Here is a 24,236-nt window from a genome sequence, read left to right as displayed (position 1 = left end):
CGTCCAATCCCTTTGTGACTCTTATTAGGTTCTTGGCTTTAATAACTTTGTGGCAGTGAGTTCCACAGTTTAATCACAGGTGTGGAAAAAAGTATTTCCTTTTATCAATTTTGTATTTCTCACCTTTTAATGTCATCAAATGTCTCCTTGGTCTTCTATTATGAGACAGGGAGAACTGAAGCTCCAATCTTCCTTCTCTAGATCATTATTTTATACATTTTCATCATAGCTCCTCTTATTCACCTCTTTTCTAACAATCCTAATCTTTTTCAAATTCTCTTCATATGAGAGCTTTTTCAGGCCTTTGATCATTCTTGTCACTTTTCTCTTTAACCCCTTCCAGCTCTACAATATCCTTTTTAAGATTGATTGATCAGCACTGGACACAGTATTCCAAATGATGCCGCATCATGGATTTATAGAAAGGCCTTATAGTATTATCTGTATTAGTTTCCATCCCATTTCTTAAGCATCCTAACATCTTGTTAGCCTTTTTTTAAAAACAAACAAACAAAAACACCACAGCAGCACATGGAGAAGAGGTTGAGGTTTTCATTGATGCCTGGATCCTTGTCTTGGGTTGGTATAATTTAGAACCCTGTAAAGTGTAAGTAGTTTAAATTAAGATTTTTCAATTATACCTTTTCAGTGATAATCTTCAGTGATCATTGTTGGTGCAAAATTAGTGGCTGTAGTGAGACCCCTTTAAAAATCAGGCCCATAATGATTTCAGAAGGTTTTGGCATGAAGAAGAACCACCCACTAATAATAGTATTAACAATATTTTAAAATTTTCATGTATCCGATTAAAATGACACTAGAATCTGGCCCATTGGGTAGATTGGTTCTGGTAATATTGTCCTTTATGGGGCAAGAGGGGAGTTAATTATTCCACTTGTGCTTTGAGAATTTTGATGGGCACATTTTATATTATTATTTCTTTATTTATTAGTATAGCAATGTCACCCCGAGGCTCTGATAAGGGATCAGTGCCTACCTGGGCTATGCACTGAAAAATCTAATACATTTAATAGAAAAAGTCCTGAGAACAGTCATCTCCCTGGTGCCTAACAATGAGAGATTTTTTTTCTTGGTTTAAGAATCAATCTAATACTGAAGTAACTTCACTGAAGTCCATAAGGGTTCGATCTTGCAGGTTGCTCATCCAGAATAATGAATAATGATAACCAAAGTAAGTAGTCTGCAAACACTTCAGGGTGGCTGCTACAAAATGAGATGCATATATTTGTCCCATCTTTGTGTGTTGTTTTCTTTAATCAGCAATAAATCATCCAGACTAAAATACCTGATTGGATCTTGGTTTATGGAAAACATAACATACAGAAGGCCAAACTGCTGGCACTCACTGTTTGCACTTCCACATAGTGCAGAGAAATATGCACAGATGTTCAGCAATGTGAGAAGACATTCCTACCTTCATTGAACTGAGCTCTTATTGTAATGCCTGGGAACTCCACTCAGGAATCAGGACCCCTTTGTACAAGGTGCTAGTAGGCATTGCAGGCTGGTGATTGAGCATAACTAGGGCAAAGGTATTTCAATCCAATCCAATGAATGCTAGTCATGGGATTTAGTTTTTTCAGTTACTTCTATTGCTAATCTGGAGTACTGGCTACTAAGTGAAATTTGAGAAGAAAATGAAAGCTGCAGCAGTCTTTAGTGTCACTGTCTGACACAGAAATGCATCCAAGCATTCCAAAGAACAGTATCTCTCAGGCAGCTGCTTAGTGCCTAATGATGCAGGCTTGGCACAGCGTTCTTGCTGACCTGAGAGATTGCAATGTCCATTCCCTGCACCTAACCTTACTATACTGGAATGTAACAATGCACTGCACTCAACAATCCCACCAGCACCTCAGGACTGCTGTCTAACAAGTCTTCTCTACAATCTTCTGTAGGATCAAGTCCCATGATTGATAGCAAGAAGACAGAGCATGTTTCAGAGATTTTTTCCCCTCCCTCAACATATGGTTTGAGCAGTTTCTCAGCACTCCCTGCTGTTAAAGAATGAAGCCATACCAATAAAGGAAGAGAGAAGGAATTGTGCTCCAAGGTGTGTGCACACTGCAATAAGACACCCATGGTTGGCCCGTGGCAGCTGACGCAGGATCATGGGGCTCAGGCAGTGGGGATTTAAAACTGCAGTGTAGACATTCAGACTCTGACTGCACTGCAATTTTATAGCACTGCAGTCTAAGCCCAAGCTGACGTGGGCCAGCAGCGAGTGTTGTATTGCAGTTTAGACATACACCTGAAGTGGCCTATTCTACTTTGCACATTCCCCCAGATAGCATTCTGCAATGAAGAAATTGATGGTGGAGTCTGTTCAACAGTGCAAAAGTCTAAAGCAATCTTATGCCCAATCCTGGGCTATATCCACCTAGCTCTGCTTATTCTCCATTGAGTTAACCCAGAGCAGGGCCAGATTTAGGGGCAGGCAACCTAGGCACCTACCTGGGATGCCAGACTTGGCGGGCACTAGGTTCAGGTGCTGTTAGCAACAAAAAGAAAAAACAGAATGTTTGAAGTAACATGGTTCAGGCATTCCGTATGTGGATTCATTTTTCACTAATCTCCAAGAATGTTTTGGACCTTTGTAGAATCTTGTGGAACCTTCCAGACTCTGAGAACTTAATTTTCCTTGAATCTCCTAAAATGGTCAGCCATGCCCTCATGAGTATATAAGGGGCAGGGCACCATCAGTCAGTCAGTGAGATACAAGAATGAAGTGAAGTTAAAGCCCAACTGTGATATTGTGAACCTTGTTTTATTGTGTAATTATGAATCATGTACTTGTGTTTTAGGACTTGAAGAGTATAAGGAACAACTAATAAAGGACAAATGCAATAAAAAAGTATTAAAAAGTAACAAATGGGAGGGAGGGCGCCAAACACGCTCCTTGCCTAAGGTGCCATTTGGTCTAGGGCTGACCCTGAGGTTATTCCATCCATGATCACCACCAAACAAGAGTATCCTCTTGAGAAGCCTCCACATTGGTGCCTCTGCTCACTAGGATGATTGACCCAATGGAAAAACAGACAAGAGTAGAGGTTTGAGGGGAAATTTTTTTAATTTTACTCTTATATGTTGTTCCCACCCCAGATGTGGGTTTTCATGGTTCTCATCTAAGGGTAGATGTATCATATTAATGATGAAAACAATAGGCTTATTTTTAAAAGTAAGGGTAACAAATCTGTTTTATTTGTAAAACAATAAAACTCTTGTAAATCAGTTTAGCTCAGTATCATTATCCACTGTTATACTGTCACGTATGTGTTTGCTTGAGGGAAAGTGTGGCTTCATTTGCCAACTAAAGTCTTATCTTTGTGCTAGTCAGTTCATTGTACTGGCTGATCATTGATCTTGCTTCCCACTCTGACTTCAAGGCAGCTGAAAAAGTAGCTAATCAGTACACTGGATTTATCATTTTACTAACCAGGCCAAGATGTACTTTATCTGTATTCATCTGTAATAAAATTAACCTCTAAAATATATGGAGATATTAGGTGTGGCAGTGGCAGGTGTTGAAGACAATGGATGTGGCATTTGGCCCTAGACTGACCCATTCCCTCACTGAGGCAACTTTTTGTTTTGCTAGAACCAGGGCCGGCTCTAGGCACCAGCAAAACAAGCTGGTGCTTGGGGCGGCACATTTTTAGGGGCGGCATGGCCGGCGCCAGAATGCCACCCCTGCTGCCCCTAAAAATGTGCCCCGGCCACCCTAGCTCACCTCCGCTGCTGCTGCCGCTCGCACGCTGCTACTCGCCCGCCCTCCCAGGCTCTCAAACCTGGGAGGGAGGGGGAGACTCCGAGTGGCCGCGGCACACGCGCCGCTTCTCCCCCTACCTCCCTCCCAGGCTTGAGAGCCTGTGGAGAGGAGGCGGCGGGGCTGGGGATTTGGGGAAGGGGCAGAGTTGAGGCGGAGCCAGGGGTGGGGGCCCAAAATTGTTTTTGCTTGGGGCGGCAAAAATCCTAGAGCCGGCCCTGGCTAGAACTATCCAGTGCCTGAACTTCACAGATAAAAAGATTTCATCCTGCTCCCATTCAAGTCCAGTCATTAATTTAAACAGGAACGGGCCTGTAAATATGCTAAACAAACATGTACTCAAATAAGTCAGATTCTATAGAGAATGATATTGCCAGTTGACAATAAAAGGATCAATCCTGTAAGCCCATGTCCGTATGAATAGGCCCTTTTCAGTCCATGGGACCTTTCAGAAGAATATATTTTTGCAGAAATCAGGCCCAAACAAAATAAGAAACTTCTAGTCATACAAGCAGTCCTTGCCCACATGAGCAGTTGTATTGACTTCAGTGGGATTATTTGCATGGAAAATTATTACTTAGGTGAGCAAGGGTTACAGAAGCAGGGCCTAACTTTTTTCTGTATCAGGTTGAACATAGTGATATTGGTGGAATCTAGGTTCATTACTAACAGCTCCCTAGCTCAGCCCTTTCCTGATATTAAGAAAAGCAAAACAGAAGATAAATTAACAGAAGGCAAGACAAAAGTGAAAGCCAGGGCCCTGTGGAACTTTGCTATCAACAATGCACTCAACATGTTCAATCAGTTCAGCATTAATCTCTCCAGCTTTTTTCTTATTGGAGTTAAAAAAAAAAAAAAAAACACACACACACACAACATGGCCTTTCCTTGTTTTTCTTACCCTTTTTGTGGTTACATCATTAATACAATATTGGATTTTGAAACCCAACCCTAAGTTCAGTAGTAACAAATGGACAGATGCCAAAATAGATTAGATGTAATGTATGTTAATAATTTGTATTGTTGTAATACATACTAGGCCGCATGTGCTGGGCACTGTACATACACATAGTAAGAGACAGTCCCTGCCCCCAAGAGCTTGCAATCTAAATAGGTAAAACAGACTTGGGTGGGGAAAAAGAGGCAAAGTGACTCGCTTAAGGTCACACAGGAAGTCAATGGCAGCACCTGAAAAAGATTGGTCTCCTATCTCCCAGCCCTGTCCCCTCCCTGTTAGCTGGAAAGGCAACATGAACTATCCCTACACTCAATTCCTGGTTCAGTCACTGACTTGCTCTGGCAAGTCACTAAACTCTGTGCCTCAGTTTCCCCCACTGCAAAATGAAGATAATGATGGAATCCCACCTTTGCAAGTGTTTTGAGGTCTTAGGATAAAATGTACTTGTAACAGTGCAAGACTCACTACCATGGTGCCTCCTGCTGGTCGCTTCTGGGAATTAGCTCATCCAGCCTCCAGAGTGCCCTCTGCAGGCCAATGTCCCACTGCTGGTTCCCCCCCCCCCCCCCCATGTCCCTCCCAGACCCAGTACCCCCTTATCTGGGGTGCTGCTCCCTGGCCATACACCCCTCAGTCTGAGGGTCTCCCTTCCCCAGGGAACCCACACCCACTATCCCCACCTTGCCTCAGTAGAAGACTACTGCCAGTCATTGTCTAGCCCCCACACCCTGGGGCAAACTGCAGTATCAGCCTACTCATCACCAGCAAGGTTGGGTTTGGACCTGCTGCCTTTGCCTACCCCAGGCTGTCCTCTCTAACCCCCAGTACCTGTTGGCCTTCTGATAGGCTGCAGCCTGGGGCTTTCCTAGCTGAAGCTCCCCAGCCCTGCTCCACTCAGGTACTCTGCTCAAGTCCCTGCAGCCAGGTCCCTCCCTCTCAGAAGCTAGAGGAAGTCTATTGCCTGAGTGCCTGACTCACAGCCTTTTTATAGGGCCAGCTGCAGCCTGATTGGGGCGTGGCCCAACTGTGGCTACTTCCCCAATCAGCCCAGGTTTCCCCCTACCCCAGCCCTCTCCCAGGGCTGTTTTAAGCCCTTCAGGGCAGGAGCGGGGTTACTGCCCCGCTACAATGCTATGTGAACATTATTATTAAAATTATTACATAGGATGAACAACATTGCCAAGATGCCACTGAAACTAATTTTTCAATTCTTGACTGATTTTTATCTATGCAGCTTTAAAAAAATTAACAGAGGGGGGGTTGTTCTTTTGCATTTAATAAACAATAGTAATTTGCTAGTCAAGTATATTTTAGAATGCTAAGATCACAGTTTATTACATCATCTCTGGAGGTTCAGATTAAAAATGCCACCAGATGGTATCTGAATAGTCTGTGCAACAGATACAGAGCCTAGTCAATAGGGCACTGGATGAGGCATCAGAAGACCATGGATGGTTCTGTTCCTGGATCTGCTATGGATCTGCCGTGTCACCTTGGGCAAGTCACTCCACCTCTGTCTTGTCTATTCAGATTGTGAACTCTTTGGGGCAGGGACTGAATCTCACTATGTTTGTACGGTGCATAGCACAATACAGTTTGTAGGGACTACTTAAATGCAAATAATAATAATAATAATGATGACAATGTATAGTCCTAGCCCAATTAGCTAATCCTTTGGGCCACCAAAGCTCACCCAGAAAGCAGCCCATGGCTCCAGTGGATTCACTTGTTATTTTTAGGCCAACAATAAGTAATCCAAATTTTCAGTGAATTCAAAAATTACCCCAAAGGTTTTTTTTATGCAACTCAGATATAAAACTAGTTACTTTTATTAAAACTGGGTTGACACAAACTATGTATTTTAACAGCCAAATTCTTGTGCCTGGGAAATCACAGGACAGTTGAATAAAGTAACAAGTAAAAGTTGCTTTTCTCAGCATCCAGGATAGATCAGTACCATTCACAGTCATTTACAGTAGGCTTTCTCTGATCAGTTGATTTGTTTGTAAGATACATTATAAAGCCCTGATGCAGACTTCCGAGAGTGTTATCCCACAAAGGGTTGGAGCCATTCAGTTAGCGTGGCATCAGTTTTGGTCAGGTGGCATGCTCTGGATATGATCTCAAGGGCCGGTTTTCCAATAAGGCTAGGGTTACCATACGTCCGGATTTTCCCGGACATGTCCGGCTTTTTGGGGCTCAAATCCCCGTCCGGGGGGAAATCCCCAAAAGCCGGACATGTCCGGGAAAATCGGGAGGGCTCGGCGATGCTCGGCCGGGGCCTCTGGGGCTGGGGTCGGCGGTGCGGGGCCAGGCCGGGGCCGGCGGTGCTCAGCAGGAGCCGGGGGTGCGGTGCCGGGGCCGGTGCAGTGCCGGGGGCACGATGCCGGGCCAGGAGCCGGGCCGGGAGCCGGGGTCACGGTGCCGGGCCGGGGTCCAGGAGCCGGGGTCGCGGTACCAGGCCAGGAGCCGGGGTTGCAGGGCCGGGCCGGGGTCTGGGGTCGCGGGGCCGGGCCGGGAGCCGGGGTCGCGGGTCCAGGCCGGGCCGGGAGCCGGGGTCGCGGGTCCAGGCCGGGAGCCAGTGCCCCAGGGCCCGAGCCAAGCTGGGCGGGAGATGCCGGGGCCAGAGCCTCTTGGCCTGGGCCGGCCAGCTGGCCGCCAAAAGGAGCCGCTTGGCCAGGAGGGCCAGACTGAGCCGCACCGCACCCCGCCCCAGCCTACCTGCTGCCTCCCTGTTTCAGGCTTCCCACGAACATTTGATTCGCGGGAAGCAGGGGAGGGGGAGGAGCAGGGGCCGGAGCGTTCAGGGGAGGGGGCAAAGTTGGGGCTGGGGGCGGGGCCGGGTCCCCATGGAGTGTCCTCCTTTTTAAAAACTAAAAGATGGTAACCCTAAATAAGGTCTCCAAGTCTTCAGGGGACGAATGTTCACATGCCAGTTGTCACCTCGCAGCTGAGAACAATATTAATTAATGTAAACGCTACAACAGCCCTGCCTTGGCCAGCAACCATTGGGTATTTGGGGGATTAATCCCCTGCTCTGCCCCCACCCTGCAGCCCCCCTGGCCTAGGCACCGGGCGGGTCCGTGGGGATCACTGCACTCTGCAGCCCACTCTGCAGAGGACAAAGGGAGAGCCCCTCTGGGGATGACACCGGACGTGCCTTATTACGCAGCCCCTCTCCTGCATAACCCTGCAGCACCCGCCGGGTTCAGACCCCCCCCCCCCCCAGCCGGGCGCTGCACCCCCGGCCCATGTCCGGCTCTAGCGGGCCGCCACGCGCTCCTAAATCCCCGGTGCAGCCCCGCCCCCTCGTTCTCGGGTGCCTCGCAGCACTCTCCCCCTGCTGCTGCTGGGGGCTGTAGTCCGGCGCAGCGCCCTGGGCGGTGGAACTACATTTCCCGGCATGCCGTGCTCCCCGGGCTGGGAGCGCCGCTGGCTGGCTCAGGCTGCGCCAGGGCGCTGCACCGGCGGCCGCTGTCATGTCCCTGCTGCTGCCGCTGCTGCTGCGTGGGGCTGGGGGCGCCCGGGGCGCGCTGCGCCCATGCTGCCGCGCCGCCTCCCGCCGGGGGCTCAGCTCCTCTTCCGGCGGCTGGGTTGGGGTCCGGCCGGGGCGGCGCTCGCTGCTGGCCGGGCTGGCGGGGGCCGCGGCGGCGCTGGCCGGGCTCGGGCTGGTGCGGCGGGCGGAGATGGTGTCGCGGGAGGCGGCGGCGGAGGAGGAGGACGAGCTGTCCCGGCGCTGCGGGGATTTCATGGCCCCGCCGGTGAGCGGGCTGCGGGAGCTGCGGAGCCGGCGCCAGGACATGCGGAGCCGCATGGAGATGCTGATCATGGAGACCCAGAGCCAGGTGTGCCGCGCCCTGGCCCAGGTGGATCGCGGCGCCGCCTTCACCGTGGACCGGTGGGAGAGGAAAGAAGGTGACGAGCCGCGGGGGCCAGGGAGCGGGGCCGAGGGTGCAGGGCACGGAGTGGGAGCCTCTGGGGTGAGTTTCACGCAGGGTGGGTGGACCGGAGGATCCTTACAGGGTGTTTGTGCCTGGCCGCACGTACTCTCGGTATAACAAAAAGTTGACAGATGGGCGATCAGACCTCAGACCCACGGTGAAGCCTCACCATCCGAAGAAGTGGGCTGTAGCCCCCGAAAGCTTATGCTCTAATAAATTTGTTAGTCTCTAAGGTGCCACAAGTACTCCTGTTCTTTTTCCTCACCATGGGTAGATCGTGCCGACCGCTAAGGTACCGCTACGCTTTCCCAGCTTGTCATGACTAGGGTGGGAAGCAGATCCTGTGGGTGTTAATCATTTGATCGGTCTGGAATAGATCACATCACATTACCACTGGTCAAAGAAAAAGAGGGGTGCCAAAAGGGGGCATGCTCGTGTGCATCATCTGGGGAATGTTGTATCTGATTAACCGTTCCTCTTGCTATTAAGCGTTTCCACTTGCCTCTTTCCTTTCCAATATCAGAGCTCTGCTGCACCCTGAAAATAAATAAGGAATTCCTAGGAACAGGTCTTTGTGTCTCTAACAATTAAACAGTCACTTAAAATATGTTGTGTTGAGTAACTCTTGCAAAATAGTACTGTGGTCGGTTGTTGCCAAACAGGGTAGAGCTGTTTGATGTATGGACAGATTCTGTTTTATAATGATACTTTTCTTGCAGATATGACATTTCTGCCTCTACTCTCCAAGGCATAAATTCTGGGCATTACTCCCAATCACACAGAGATTCTAAAAAGGAAGATATAAATGGTCAAGGCTTGAAAAATTTACCAGACACGTACTATGTAGAAAAACAAACCTACTGTACAAAAGAAGGCTAGGCCCTACCAATGAGTCCAGAATAAACGTATTAGTGAGAAGTCTGGCTCTCCCCCAGGCCTCCCCAGCTTCAGGGAAGAGAAGAGTTGCTGGGATTTCTACCAGGATGCTTTCCATGTATCCTGCTTGAGGGTGGGGGTCTATCTTCTATATTTGCCTTTGATTAGTAGGTGTCTGATAAATGTGAAGATCCGTCTTCCTTTAATTGCAAGAAGTTGTTGTTTTCCATCCATTTTCCCCTCTCCAGACCTACCCCTTCTCAATAGCCTCCTGACTGCTGGGGGTAGGAGAAAGGTTTCTTTTGAATCCTCCTTTCTTCCTACTCCCTTTCTCCTGAACAACTTCAGTACTTGCATATGTGGTTGCTCATTGCTTTCCCAAGCAGCAGTGTGAAACTGACATGGTTTGTGACAGTTTTGTTATTCCATTCAGGGTTCTGAATAGCAGCAGAGAAGCTAACTGGTGCCTTCTTATCCAAACACTGCTGCTGCTTAGGAAAGTTATGGATAGCGTGTGGAAGCACAGAAGCTGTCTGATAGTCAAGTGTAATCTTCCTGAATTATCTCCTTACATTTCACAGATTCTCTTTACAATCATAAGAACTAGATTTTTGTTTTAAATGAAACTAAGTTCTGTATAAGCCCCCATACTTGCCAGGGAATATTTCACTATTATTACTGACAAGTGGGAGAGTGAGAATGGATTTTTCAAGGCTTCTAAATGATTTGGAGCAATCATAGTATTTTAAAATGAGAGGTTTTGATAAAATGTGTCCCTTAATGAGTGACAATGAATGACGGAGAATGAAATGTGGTATTAATTACAGTCTTTGGTTTCACTTTGGAGACGTGGAACTGCTTAAAACAAATTCAGATTCAGAAGAGAGTACTAATGGTACTTAGCTGACCATTTATTCTTGCCACTTATGTAACTTGGGTCATCGGGAGGATTTTTTATGGCGAAAACTCTGCTGCACATCTGAAGTCAAAATCTGGCTATTTGTTTCTACTTGCAGTTACAAGTGACTCTCTGCTTTATAGTTGTTTCTAGCCAGGTTCTAGTAACTCCAGACTTGTCTGTGTTTCCAGTGACAGAATAAATGGGCTCTCTAGGTACTTCACGCAATCTATGGTCAGGCTGTAAAATTCACTGCTTCAAGAGGTGATTGTCAAATAATAGAGGGGGATTTGTAAAAGAACTAGATAATTTTATCATCATCAACATCATTTGTAGTTATTAAGGTAAGCAAAGTAGTCAAGATAGCTCTTGGAGATCTAATGGTCACCTATACTCTACTAATCAGTGTAAAGAATTGGCAGGATAAGATGCTTCTGAGATCAAAACTTTCCTGGGGTTGTATTTAACAGGTGGTGGTGGTATCAGTTGTGTGCTCCAGGATGGCAACGTCTTTGAGAAGGCAGGCGTCAATGTTTCTGTAGTTTTTGGGCATCTTTCCGAGGAAGCAGCCCAACAGATGAAAAGCAGAGGGAAAACTCTGAAGACCAAAAATGGTAAAACATGCTACTTAAAATCTATTGAGTCTACAGTGTTACTGAATTATTGTGTTGGAGACAAATAAACCAGACTTCTCTTATCTATGTTTTTATAAACTGCCTTACCATATTCAAAGAGATCTTGAAGAAGGCCACATTTCTGAATGAAATTGTTTCTCTTCTCAGTGCTCTACAACTCTTCCTATAGCAGGCATGACAGGTTCTAAACATGAACACCCACCTAGGAAGCTTTCAAATCTCCAAAGATTTGAATATCAAAATAAGTGTCACCTCCTGTCTTGTTGCTCTGTCTTGAGGACAAAAGAAGTGCAGCCAGAATTGTTTGAGAAATTACAAAATCCAGATTAAAGAGGAAAGGGTGAAACAGGGTTCATTGATACGATGACATGTTATGTTTGCTGGGAGATTTTTTTTATTTTATTTTTTTAACTCTTGGCTCCTATTAGCATTGCAGTAACACTAGAGTGTAGTTCAAGTCAAAAAAGGATCCAGTAAAAATGCCATAGTATTCCATATTCCGCCTTCATCTCATATTTGTTCATGAATAAAAATCTTGTTCTGTTACGCTGGACACACACACACCCCGTACAAATGTACAATTCAGATTTCTGTTTTTCTTTTGTATATAACTAAAGGGAACTCCTCCCCTCTCCCAAGTAAATTAGAACTTGTTGAGTTGTTTTGTTGCTGAAACAAAAGGCAAAATAGAACCCAGTTTCTCCTGGTCCCCATGCAGTTCTAGTAATACTTCTTTACTCACTGCAATAAGCCAGCATAACTTGGAAGATGTGCCTGGAGCAAGCATGTAAGGACTTACACTGCCATTTTTGGGTCTCTTTTCTGACTATAAATACACTGTAATAAATGACAGCTCACTGTTGAAAACTTGAGCTTGCTTTGCATTTCTCAAATTCCAAATGTTGCTGTTTGTTTGGAGGAGAAAATTGCAAGAGCTGGTATTGTTAGGGTTACCATACGTCCGGTTTTTCCCGGACATGTCCGGCTTTTCGGCAATCAAACCCCTGTCCGGGGGGAATTGCCAAAAAGCCGAACATGTCCGGGAAAAATACCGGCCGGGCGCTTCCTCTCCCGCGGCTGCTCTGCTCCTCCCCGGACTCAGACTTCGGCTCTGTTTAAGAGCCAAGCTGCCCGAGCCAGCGCTACCGGCTTCGGGCAGCCCCCGTGCCTCCAGACCCTGCGCCGCCGGAGCAGAGCAGCTGGAGCCGGGGAGGAGAAGTGCCTGGCCAGGAGCGCAGGGTCCGGAGGTATAGGGGCTGCCTGAAGCCCAAGCGCTACCGGCTTCGTGGTTTGCCGGGCAGCCTCCAGACCCTGCGCCCCCGGCTGGGCGCTTCCCCTCCCGGGCTCCAGCTGCTCTGGGGAAGCGCCGGCCGGGGGCGCAGGGTCTGGAGGCTGTCCGGTAAACCGTAAAGCCGGTAGCGCTCGGGCAGCCCTTTTCGCGTGGCTGGGAGGGAGGAGGGAGACTTAGGGCGGGGACTTTGGGGAAGGGGCAGGGAAAGGGCGGAGTTGGGGTGGGGCGGGCTGGGAAAGGGGCGGGGAAAGGGCCCGTGGAGTGTCCTCTTTTTTTTATTTTTTAAATATGGTAACCCTAGGTATTGTGCTTGTGCACTGCATTTCAGCATTCACTAGATTAGATCCTGATTCTTCAGCTAGCGCCTATGGTCAGACCCGTTTAGTAGACATGCTGACTTCAATGAGACACCATGCAGAGCCAGTTGCAGAATTGGAGTCCTAGTTTGGAAGCCTTCAGGTGAAAAGGTGTTGCCTGTAAATTGTTCCTGTTCTTAACTACTGCTTTTTATGTATGTACTGCTGTCTAGGTAAATTGCCTTTTTGTGCCATGGGTGTAAGCTCCGTTATCCATCCAAAGAATCCCCATGTTCCAACTATACACTTCAACTACAGATACTTTGAAATTGAGAACGCTGATGGTAAGATTTATAATGGTCTGGGGTGTGTACAAATATGGAATCAAATTTTAAGGATGGAGCGTGACTTAGTGGTTAAAGCACAGGATTACGAACCCTTCTAATTCTGTTTCCAGCTATGCCACAAAATTGTTGTGTAGTATTGAGTAAGTCACTTAAGTACTGAGGTTATTTTAGGGTGACCAGATGTCCCGATTTTATAGGGACACTCCCAATATTTGGGGCTTTGTCTTATATAGGCGTCTATTACCCCCCCCCACCCCCACCCCATCCCCTGTCCCGGTTTTTCACATTTGCTGTCTGGTCACCCTAGGTTATTTCTAACTTTATTTTAATGAAATTTATCAATCTGACACAAGGAGGAGCCAACACCATGTGACCAATCACCAATGGTCCATGGACCACAATTTGCAAAACCATTTTTTAGGGGAAGTGACTCATTTCCCTGCTATCTTCCTGCTGCAGGGTTAACTTAAACTAATATACTGTAGATGGCTCCTGACTATCATTACAAACTTGGGAGAAAATTTTTGTAAGCCCATTCAGTGTAGTAATTACAAAAGACTAACCTTGTGCAATTGATACCACATGAGAATGGGCAGTAGTCAGGGCAACTGATATAACACTGCACAAACTTTCCTGCTTGGAGGTTAATTTAATAATTGTCTGCATTCATGAGTCATTTTCACCCATATAATATTAGTTTAAACTAAGCATTTACCGTGCTACTTTTGGGTACTCTTGAATTTAATGTTTGAAAGTAGTTGCAATTGTTGGTTTGTATCTGACACCTAGCATTGTATATGATTTGTGTTTGGAAATAAAGCAGTCGTTGCATGTCTGTCTTCTGTAGGGACTAAGCAGTGGTGGTTTGGTGGTGGAACAGACCTGACTCCAACTTACTTGAATGAAGAGGATGCTGTTCATTTTCACAAAACTCTGAAGGAAGCTTGTGATCAGCATAATCCAGAACTGTACCCCAAATATAAGAAGTGGTATGTGTGGGGAGATGTACTTGCATTGTTGTTTACCTTGGGTCGGATTTTTTTTTTTTTTTATTTGTGGGAAGGAGGCGGTATCACACAACAGGCCATGCTAATGCTGTTGCTTTAGGTTAGTTATTAGGTCACCTCACAAAACTATTGGGAATCTTAGTTAAGCATCTGAGAATGATATATAATTAGTGTGGTTTATCAGGGCCATGTTCTGCCCTCTGATATGTATGAGCAGCTCCCAGTGAACCTCCGCTGGAGCTGCCAGTGTGTATCTGGGTAAAATTTGGCCAGATATGTTTGTAAAGCACTTGGAGATCTCCATTATTCATATGCAACAAAAATTTCAAATATGAATGTCTAAAATTGGGCTCCTAAATCGATATTTGTAGCCTGTTTTCCAGAGGTGCTGACACAGATCTCCTGTGTCAGCTTGGGCAAGTAACTTAACGTCTGTGTGTCTCACTTTCCCCATTGGTAAAATGGAGGAAAATAATAATAAATGCCCCTGTGAGATGGATGGTAAAGGTTAACTTATTACACTCTGAAAAGAACTGAGATCCTCTGAAGGGAGTGACTGCTGTAGAATCACAAGCTAATTCGCTTGCTGCTCTTCATTGAAAAGAGAGTTTTCTACTATGATATGGGCTGTTTGCACTAATAATGTCTTTAACTGCTCTGTTTTCATAATTTTACTTGTTGCTAACCTATCTCTTAATAAATAATACTGTACAATATGGCACAACGTCTGACACATGTAACTTGCGCAAGGTTTAGGTGATATAACTCTAAAGAACACACTCGCCCTCTGTTACAATTGGGAATGTTTTTGCAAGTTATACATGACTGAAATTGTCAACTGCTTTATTTATTGATAACAATGCCTTTCATTCGTGCCTGCTGCCTTCCATATGAGCATCTCAAAGCACATTACAAATATTAAGCAATTAAACCTAGACCTTCATTCCAATGCCCTAGTCACAAGACCATCTATATCTCCTTGTAACACTAGCATATTTGTATTTATTTTGTATCTTTGGAGGAAGAGATGGGGGAAAGTAGCAGGAGATACAGATATTGGTGGGGTGGAGGAGGGAGGGAATGTCAGAAAGCAAAACCCGTTGAGAACTTTCTTCTAGTTTCTATGAAATAGTGTTAGATGTGAGGAGCCACAATGGGGCATCTTAATTTTAGACATTCAGAGCTGCAAAAGACCTATTGGTTTACTTTGTCCATTCTCTGGCAATGGAGGATTGCAGACCAAAAGTGCTTTGTCCAATTTAATCTCTTTTATGAATATTTCAAGCAACTGGGCTTTCATGCCTCCCCCTGGGAGATTATTCCACAGAGCTCTCTGGTGGGAAACATTTTATTTATGGTTCAAGCTAAGAAACTTACTTCTCTTTTTATCCCTCTGCTCCCAGATATCTTGTGCATTGTTAGCCCATCCTAAACAATTCCTCTTCCTCGTGGGGGCAAGACCCTCGGGTGCAATTGCCAAAAGGAGTCGGAGGTAGTTTAACTCTGCTCCCACTGAAATCCGTAGTAAAACTCCCATTGCCTTCAGTGGAATCAGTTGGGCTAGCACTGCACTTTTGAAAATCCCACCCCAGCGTCTTTGCTGTCAGACAAAGCAGCCAATTACTGGGCTAAATTATATTACTCAGAACGAATTAGGGTGCTTTTGGGGGTGGGGGAAGGAGTTTGTCCTTGTTGCTTGCAAGGGGAGCGTCCTGCTATGTAAACAGCTGCAGCTTTCAATGACAAATGCATTGGAAGCTCAGCTGTGCATCACTTAAAGACATAGATTTAAGCTGACTGTCTCTCTTGCTTTGGAAGACGGAGCTGATGGTGCCCTTCAGTCTTAAAGCATAATGGATTGCTTGCTGCTCTGTGTCCAGTGTCTTATCTGCCACAAGCTATGGTATCCAGAGGAAGGGTAACTTCTTTCTGTAAGCTGCCAGCCTTTGTCTGAGTGTGAGAGATAAAGTGGGTGGTGTGAGTTCATTTTTGCTGTTATCTGGGGGCACGCTAGTTAATGTGCATATGATGATCTTCTCTTCAAGGAATAGTAGGATATATCCAAGTGCTTCTGTGCAGGTTGTTACAGTTCCTTTACTAGATGAGAAAGCTATTCAAGCAAGCTACAGAGGTTGAGTATAGCTAGTAGTGTAGGGTATGTCTGCTTAAAGTGTGAACAGATACCCACAAGGAAGGCTGTACACCATTACTCATTATCAAGTGATGTGTATGTATGCAGGGGAGAGGAGAGAATCTAGTGGAATTAGCATGCACTTCCTTGTTCCTTACTCAGAAGGCAGCCTCAGGGAGGAATACACTCCTTCCTCTCCCATAAGGAGGGGAGATGAATCACTTCCTTCCTATGCAGACAGCCCAACTCTAGTGTTTGGTTTAAGAAGCAGTTGTCTAGGGACATGCGTGCTGCAACTGAACCCAACTTTCTCAAATGCAAAAGCTCGCACTTATACTTGCTATGCTAATTTCTGTCCTAAGTGTCTCATCAGGTTTATACTCTATGCTCTTCTGTTGAGTTTCACATGCTTTCCCACTGCTTTCTAAGGCCTGCTCTATGCTAGGGGTGGGTATCGATCTATGTTACGCAACTTCAGCTACATGAATAACTTCACTACGGTAGGTTGACAGCTGACGCTCCCCTGTCAACTCCACCTGCGCCTCTCGCTCTGGTGGAGTACTGGAGTCGGGAAAGCGCTCAGCAGTCGATTTATCGCGTCTTCACTAGATGCGATAAATCGACCCCTGCTGGATCTATCGCTCCGGAGTGTAGACATGCCCTAAGTTTCACTGTCCACCCACCTTGGAATAAAAAGCTGATTCTCCCAGCAAAAGAGAGATGTCTTTCAATTTACAGTAACTTCTCCATCTCAGTGCATGTATGGCACCACATTTTTGTTTTTATTGCTTGAGAGCAGCCATTGTGGGCAGATTTTATGAGATTCTAGTACTGAGAGAGAGACGGGATCTCCTTGGAGGAACCCTCTAACAGGAAAGGAGATACACTGTCCTCTTTTTTTCTCAAAATGCACAGCCGTTCTGATACCAAGACTTTCTCATTCTGTCTCAAACTTGAAAATGGGCCTGCTTTCATGGGCAAATGTTGCTAAGATTTGTGAATCTTTCATGTGTTTAAAAAAAAAAAACTAGTAAAATTGCAAAGGAGAGTTTTTTAGGGAGAACGTGAAATTGCAAAAACGTGTGTGCAGTCTTCCACAAAATAAAATGTGAATTTTTATACAGCTCTGGAAACAAGGGCTGCAGACCTCAGTAAGATGTACCTTAATAAGACTTTTCCCCAGTTTCCTTGGTAAGGTGAAAGGTGTAGACTTGTACCCTTGAAGACTAATGTTTGCATACGTAGCCACGTATTTCAAAATCTGCTGTTGTGCTTGTTCGCACATGTACAGTAGCTGATCTTTTTTCAAGGTAAGCAGTGTCGTGCTTCGTTATACTGAGAGTATGATTTAATCCTTAAAGGCAGCTAATGTGGAGCCTAGTCCTGCATGGTGCTGAACATCTCTAGCTTTCATTTAAGTCAATGGGCGAAGATGGCATTCAGTAGCTTGCAGGATTTGGCCTTTCGTCTGCATTTCACCAGTCTAATGTCTGGGGTTTTGATTGTTTTTCTCTGAACTTATTGCACTAGCCTTGACATCTGGTTGTTGCTTCTTCCAGGTGTGATGATTACTTTTACATCAAGCACCGTGGAGAGCGAAGAGGGATTGGGGGCATATTCTTCGATGATCTGGACTCTCCCTCAAAAGAAGAAGTATTTCAGTTTGTGCAGAGTTGTGCCAAAGCCATTGTGCCTTGCTACGTTCCCATTGTGAAGAAACACGCCCATGACTCTTTCACACCAGAGGAAAAGTTATGGCAACAGCTTCGTAGAGGGAGGTGAGTAATGCAGGAACAAAATGTAACATAGTGGAGTTGGGGAAGAGGAGAAAGTGAGACTGGTTCCTCTGTCATGACACGAGGGAAACTTACTCTTCTGTAACATTCCCACATTGAATCTTTGCAGAGTCGCAAAGTTATGTTTTAAAAATAGACCCTGAAAATCCTACTTAACTTGGTACAACTGCATTTGGGGGGGGGGGTTCCCCCACTTTTTAAAGGTGTTCAGGCTGATTCCATTTTAGAAGTATAGGATCCTATGCTTCTTTTGCCAGTACAAACTGAACTCTTCATAGTAAATGCAGTATTTTTGCCCGAAGAGATTTCTTTTGCATACTCTGAAATCCTTGGAACTCTCAAGAGTTCAAAGAGTCTCTTGAGCACTGCCAATGATACTCATTAGTAAAACATGAGGTTTTTAAACTAAGAGGAAATTGGCCAGCCCTGCTGGTACAGCGCTTGTGTTTTAATGTTCTGTAATACAGTGAGTATGGGGACAAAGATAAATAAGAATACAGACTAGGAAAAATCAGGCCATCCAATTCCTGCATTTCTTAAAAGTAATAAAGTGCTTTATGTAGAACTTTCCTTTTTAATTCCTCTCTCCCCTTTGAAGAGCCCATCTTTATGATAGTGAAATTTAGTGAGGCAAGATGTCTTGCAGGACAGTATTGTAGTGGGCTTTCAAATGCCTTTTGTCACTAGATATATAATGAAAAGGAGCTACTGCATATATGGCACTCCTTAAATACCTTGCTCTAGCAAAACTCCTTCTCTGTTGATTTAGAAATTCTCTGTAGCATAACAAAGCTGAAGGGACTGAGAATCCCCTGTAAATGTCAGCTGTAATCCTTTTATTAATTGCTGTGGTACTTCCTTCCTTCTACACGGTGAAAAATAACCCTTTTACTCCACCATTTCTATTCAAAATATGTATTGCTATTTCTGATTGTCTGGCTTCCTCCCTTTCGTCAAAGAAAGTGAATGAACCAGTAAAGGGATATAGAAAAGAATAAGACTGCAGTTGACTTTAGGTCCCTGTCCTACAGCCTTTACTCACCTGAGCAGTCCCACTTACTTTAATGGGACTACTCACATGAGCAGAGCATTGCAGGATCAGGCCCATTGAATGGTGGTGGCAAACTCTGGAGGGTTGTGGGAAAATAGGTTTCCATTAGGTTGCAGCCTAGACCCTACTAGGCTGCTTACTACGTTTGATCTCCCTGCAGAGCCTTGGGCTAGGTTATTTTCATTCCTCTGCATAAAGATAAGGAGCCCCTCCCTTCACTGTCTCTCTCTTAAACGTGTCTGGTTGTTAAGATAGCCACTTCTGAATTGTAGGGGCTCTTTTCAGTGCCCTAAATGCTGGAGCAAGACAGTGAAAGCAGAGTGGCTGCTGCTGTGCCATGCAGGGTCCCCGCACTCTCCCATTTGAGGGGCCGAGGCAAAGAACAATAACAAAGACAGCTGGGCCACAACAGTGCTTCAGGTGTCCCTGTTTGCATGTTGACCCCTACTTACGGAATACACCATGTGCCTCAGGAAGTGTCTCCGAGCTTTAGCATTTAGGTGGGGATTGAGCTTTTTGTGATCTGTCTTGAATGCTTTCCACTAAAATTTTATCTTAATTTCCTTCTTTCTTAACTCTGTACAAGAGAGTTGTGTCCACTTTTGCACTGGCAGGTGCTACCTCATTCCTGTATTTTAAATCATGAAGTGAAGTTCTTGTCTTATAGCTTTCACTTTTAAATCTCTATCTATAGCCACTCTTGGGGTCAATGCTTGGAATTTTGAGTGGGTGTTTTAGCCCAGCAACTCGGGCAGGACAGGTCCAGCACAGCCTGGACAGAGTTCAGACAAAATATGGCAGTGGGGACTGGGAGGCAGGTGTTACTGGATAATAGAGTTTCCTTTTCCCAAATCCCCCGCCTCACTCTCTCTCTGCCACTGTTCTGGGATGCTGGGCATTTTATAATTCCCTGCAGCTGACTCTGCCCTACACATCCTTGTATAAGTGCTGGGTAGCTGTGGGTCTTTCTTAGTGAGAGACTGTTTACCCTTTCCCTATTAGCTATCGGACAGGGCCACCACAGATCCTTACAATAGTCAAAAGGGAGTCTAGCTGGATGAGCTCCTTTGGAAAATGTCCCCTTTGTGTAAAGGATTGCATGCTGGGAAGATCAGTGTTGTAAGGGCACATGGCCCCTTTGGACAGAAACGTTACCCAGAACATGATGGCTGTAAATTCATTAAGTAGCTGTTTCATTGGAAAACCTCATCTGGAGACTTGCTAAAGATTTCACTGCCTCCATCTTGTATTTTATTTAGGAGGTAAATATGGCTTCTGATTGTAACTGTGAAGAGTTTCCATTGAGAGTTTAACCAGACTGCATATTGTGCATTGCCTTTGTGCTTATTAATGAGCTGAGTCTGTGGCTTGCAGGGTTGGTTCCAATATTCTCTCAAATAGTTGTTCAAGAATGGAGTAGATGTTCACAGTTGAGTCATTGAGTTGACAGTCAATTCATTTTACTTATTTGGAAACCTTCCGTTCTTGTTTTGTGATGCCTGTGTGTGCAGTGAAAGTCTCTACTTCCTGTTGTTGTTCACAGGAGGCAAGGCTACATACTCATTCCTGCACATATGCTGAAGGGGGGACAGCTGGTCCAAACCTGGTGCTCTTTGTTCTGGTGTCTTGGGGTCAAGGAGACTGAAACTGACTATTGTTTGCAGCCTCCTGCTACATGCAAACATCAACCTATGTGACAGTAAATCTGTTTTTGTGCTAACCCTTTGTATCTGTGTTATTCCCCCACAGGTATGTGGAGTTCAATCTTGTTTATGACAGAGGTACAAAGTTTGGCCTTGCAACGCCAGGATCCAGGATTGAAAGCATTCTTATGTCTCTGCCACTGACTGCCAGGTAAGGGAAAAGTTGCATGTTATTCACATGCTAGAACGCTGTTTGTTTTCTTTCCCGCTGTCCAGTCTTGGCCAGGTATTGGCAGCAGGAAATGTACCTTATACATACCTGCAGACTATATATCACTCCCCAATCCTACTGTTGTGAAACCAGCATGTTGCAGGGATGAACTGGTTTTATATGTTAAAGTACTCGGACGCTGCTTCCCTTCTCTACATGAAAAGTAGTTCCTAATAAAAGAATGAGAAAATGGAAAAGGTTAAATGATCTCTACTGCTTGGAATATCTTTAACTATTCTTTTTTCCACAGCTCCCCATACACTTTTATGGTTCCCTGTCATTTCAGCAGCAGCTTGTTGCTCAGTGGACTATTTTACCTTCATTTTTAATCTTGGATTATTGCAGAGCTCAGTGTTTAGTTTTGACATTAGACAATGAGCTAAGCAGTGGGTGAAAGGACCCAATGCTGCAGTTTGTGCATTGGGGCAAGAGGGAAGTTGAAACCTAAGGGTTCCCTCCCCCACCCCATCCATTGAATATAATGGGTGTAGAAATATCTATTCCTAACTTGAGATGAAGTTTCAGTTGTGCGTGACTATGGCATCCACAGAAAGGCCCAGCCATCCACATCCAATCAGAACACAGTTTTGGACAAGTGGTGTCCTGCCAGCCAGCCTCTAATAGTTATATTCCCTCTTTGTTGTGCGCAGGTGGCAATACATGCACACGCCGCCAGAGAAGTCCAGAGAAGCTGAAATCCTGGAAGTCCTGCGCAATCCCAAAGACTGGGTGCACTGATGAATAGTGTGAGGGAGATGCTCAACTATAAGCAAACAACATGAACTCTTACCAACTGGCTCACTCAAACTGCCATTGCCTGGCAGTTCAGTGTCTGGATTTATATTCTTATCACGTGCCTTAAAAATGTTGTAAACTTGTCATCCTTTGCATGTTGGTGCAGTGTTTCACTGACAGACATACTTTTCTCTGTCTGTTGCCTTGTGGCGGGTACGTGAGCTATTAGTAGGACCAACTGATGTATTCAGTAACTGTTTCAATTTGTCTAAACACACAATGGTATAAAATACTGTGAAATGTTCCCCTAAAGAATTAGTGTTTTCCAAGCTAAAGGTGACTTGTGCCCTAAATTACACTGCTTGCTGTTAGGAAATTCACAGGAAATTTTAACATTTTAAAAATAATGTTCTTATTTGTTTCATAGTTAAATGAGTATCTCTGTTCTGGTGTGTATTAAACCTCTTTTTAAATTCAGTTTCAAATACTTTATATCACAGTTATTTTTCACTAAGGGACAGATTTTTAAAGGTATTTTGGTGCCTGACTCCCATTGACCTCAGTGGGAGTCAGGCACCAAATTGGATTGGGTGCCCAAATACTTTTTTTAAATCTGGCCCTGCATTCCTAAAAATGTAATTCCATGGAGTGGTGGTTGCTTTAAAAAACAAGTTGAAAATCCACTGAAAGCAGGTAGGAAACATTTGACTCTGGGCCAACTAAGGAAAATTAGCTCCCTTGCCTTTTTTCAGACCTACCAACAGAGCTACTGCACAAACAAAATAGTGAAGCCATACATTTTAAGGAAAGTGTTTTTACTTTTAATCATATCCCAACCATCAAGACTGCAGTATAAAAAATGTTTTATCAATGTGCTTTGTAGAACAAAAATCCTCTAAGATGTATTAAAATTCACTAAAACAGAGCAAAAAGTATGTTTAAACAAAGTGCTGACCCAAAAAAGGAGGAAATCCATCTATATACTAGTTTTTACACTAGGTTTTATTTACATGAATGTACTTCTGAGCTAAAGCGTCCTTCACTAACTGCTGACTCTGAGGCCTTTAGGGGATGGTGTCAAAGATTGTAGAGAACACTTACTATAGGAGGGAAGTTGTGACATGCTGCACTGTACACTCTCACAGAAGAACATCCAACATTGTTAAATGTGGGTGTCTAAAGTTAAGCACTGAAATCCAGGATGCATTCAACCCCCCTTGATTATGTGGAATAGTTCCTTACTCCTTAAATAACTCTGTTCATGTAAGAGGGACTACTTGAGGAGTAAGGCACTACTCAGTATGAACAAGTGACAGAATCTCACCCCTTCCATGTCCGGGTATCTAACTGGTCTAAACAAAGCTGCACCTGTTTAGCTAAAGTAAAGGTCTGATCTTAAACCAACTTAGTTAAACTGGTGTAGCTTTGTGTGGCACTATTATATTTACTTCAACCTGGCTTATAGTAGCTTAGTTTGCACTGACAAATTTAAACCAGGTATGAGTGTCCACATAGAGACTTGCGCTAGTTAACCTGGTTTACTAATTCAGTTAAAGTTAAACCAATGGGCAAACCCCAAGTGGACTGACTTTCAAAGGTGCTCAGAACCTTCGAATATCAGGCCTTTTTTTTTTTTTTTTTTTTTTTTTGGTGTTTATAGAAACCCAAATCTGACAAATGTGCACTGTTTGTTTTAGCAAGATGGTATTTACAGCTTTCTTCTGTTTGCTATTTGACTTGTCATTTGACACTACTGTGAAACTGAATAAAGTGGCTAGCGCTGCAAATGTGTTAGTGGTCACTGGTTTCTCATGGTGAAAGAGCAAAAATTATGGAAACAATTTAACCACAGGCAGGGCCGGCTCTAGACACCATCAAACCAAGCACGTGCTTGGGTCAGCACAATTTCAGGGGTGGCTTTCAGGCCCCCTTTTTTGCTTTAGCAATTGCGTTCCCGGAGGTGGGGTTTTTATTTTTTCTTGGGGCAGCAAAAAACCTAGAGCCGGCCCTGATCACAGGTACTTTTTAAACAATCTATTCTAATCCTATTCACAAATAGGAGTGTGAGTGCCATGATAAGCACTAGCCAAGTTCTCTGTTAGCCCTTGCAATTTTATCATCAAGCTTATGATATTTGGTGATTTTCTTAAAGCCCTGGTTCTCAGGGGCAAGTGCTTACTGGAGAATCTCCGCTTTCTGCTTCCGGAGAAAAGCCTGAAACCATGAACAGAGTGTAATTCAAAGGTTCAGAAGCCAGAATGCCAATAAAAAGAACCCATTTTGTGACTTTGTGACTCCTGATGTTTAGCAGCTGACTCAGGTTTGTTTGTTTTTTTGAACACTTGGGGTTGGCAATAAACGTATAGGATTTGCTACATATTGGCTGATGCTGTAAAGGGAGGAAGGTCTGATTTCCATAACTAGTGCTATGAACAAATTACTCTGAGACCAGATTCCCCTTCTAGATAGCATAATCTTCCCAGAAAGCCTCTATCTAATTGCGGTAAGTGCAGGGAGCTCAGCAACTGGAGTAGAAACAAGGCAAGCATGTTAGGTAGTGAGGATTTCTGAGC

The 24,236-nt window shown here is 44.8% G+C and overlaps 1 protein-coding gene across 1 annotated transcript; it reads left to right on the top strand.

The window, feature by feature from the left end:
- The first annotated feature begins 8,208 nt into the window (after positions 1 to 8,208).
- On the top strand, positions 8,209 to 23,450 carry CPOX (coproporphyrinogen oxidase). The gene is made up of 7 exons (XM_054044553.1): positions 8,209 to 8,660; positions 10,931 to 11,074; positions 12,916 to 13,026; positions 13,877 to 14,018; positions 17,727 to 17,945; positions 20,764 to 20,868; positions 21,579 to 23,450. The coding sequence occupies exons 1-7, from the start codon at positions 8,225 to 8,227 to the stop codon at positions 21,664 to 21,666; spliced, it is 1,245 nt and encodes a 414-aa protein (XP_053900528.1). The 5' UTR covers positions 8,209 to 8,224; the 3' UTR covers positions 21,667 to 23,450.
- The last annotated feature ends 786 nt before the right edge of the window (positions 23,451 to 24,236 follow it).

This window comes from Malaclemys terrapin, chromosome 1 (assembly GCF_027887155.1).
Source record: "Malaclemys terrapin pileata isolate rMalTer1 chromosome 1, rMalTer1.hap1, whole genome shotgun sequence".
NCBI lineage: Eukaryota > Metazoa > Chordata > Testudines > Emydidae > Malaclemys > Malaclemys terrapin.
This window is presented reverse-complemented; position numbering and strand designations above follow the sequence as displayed.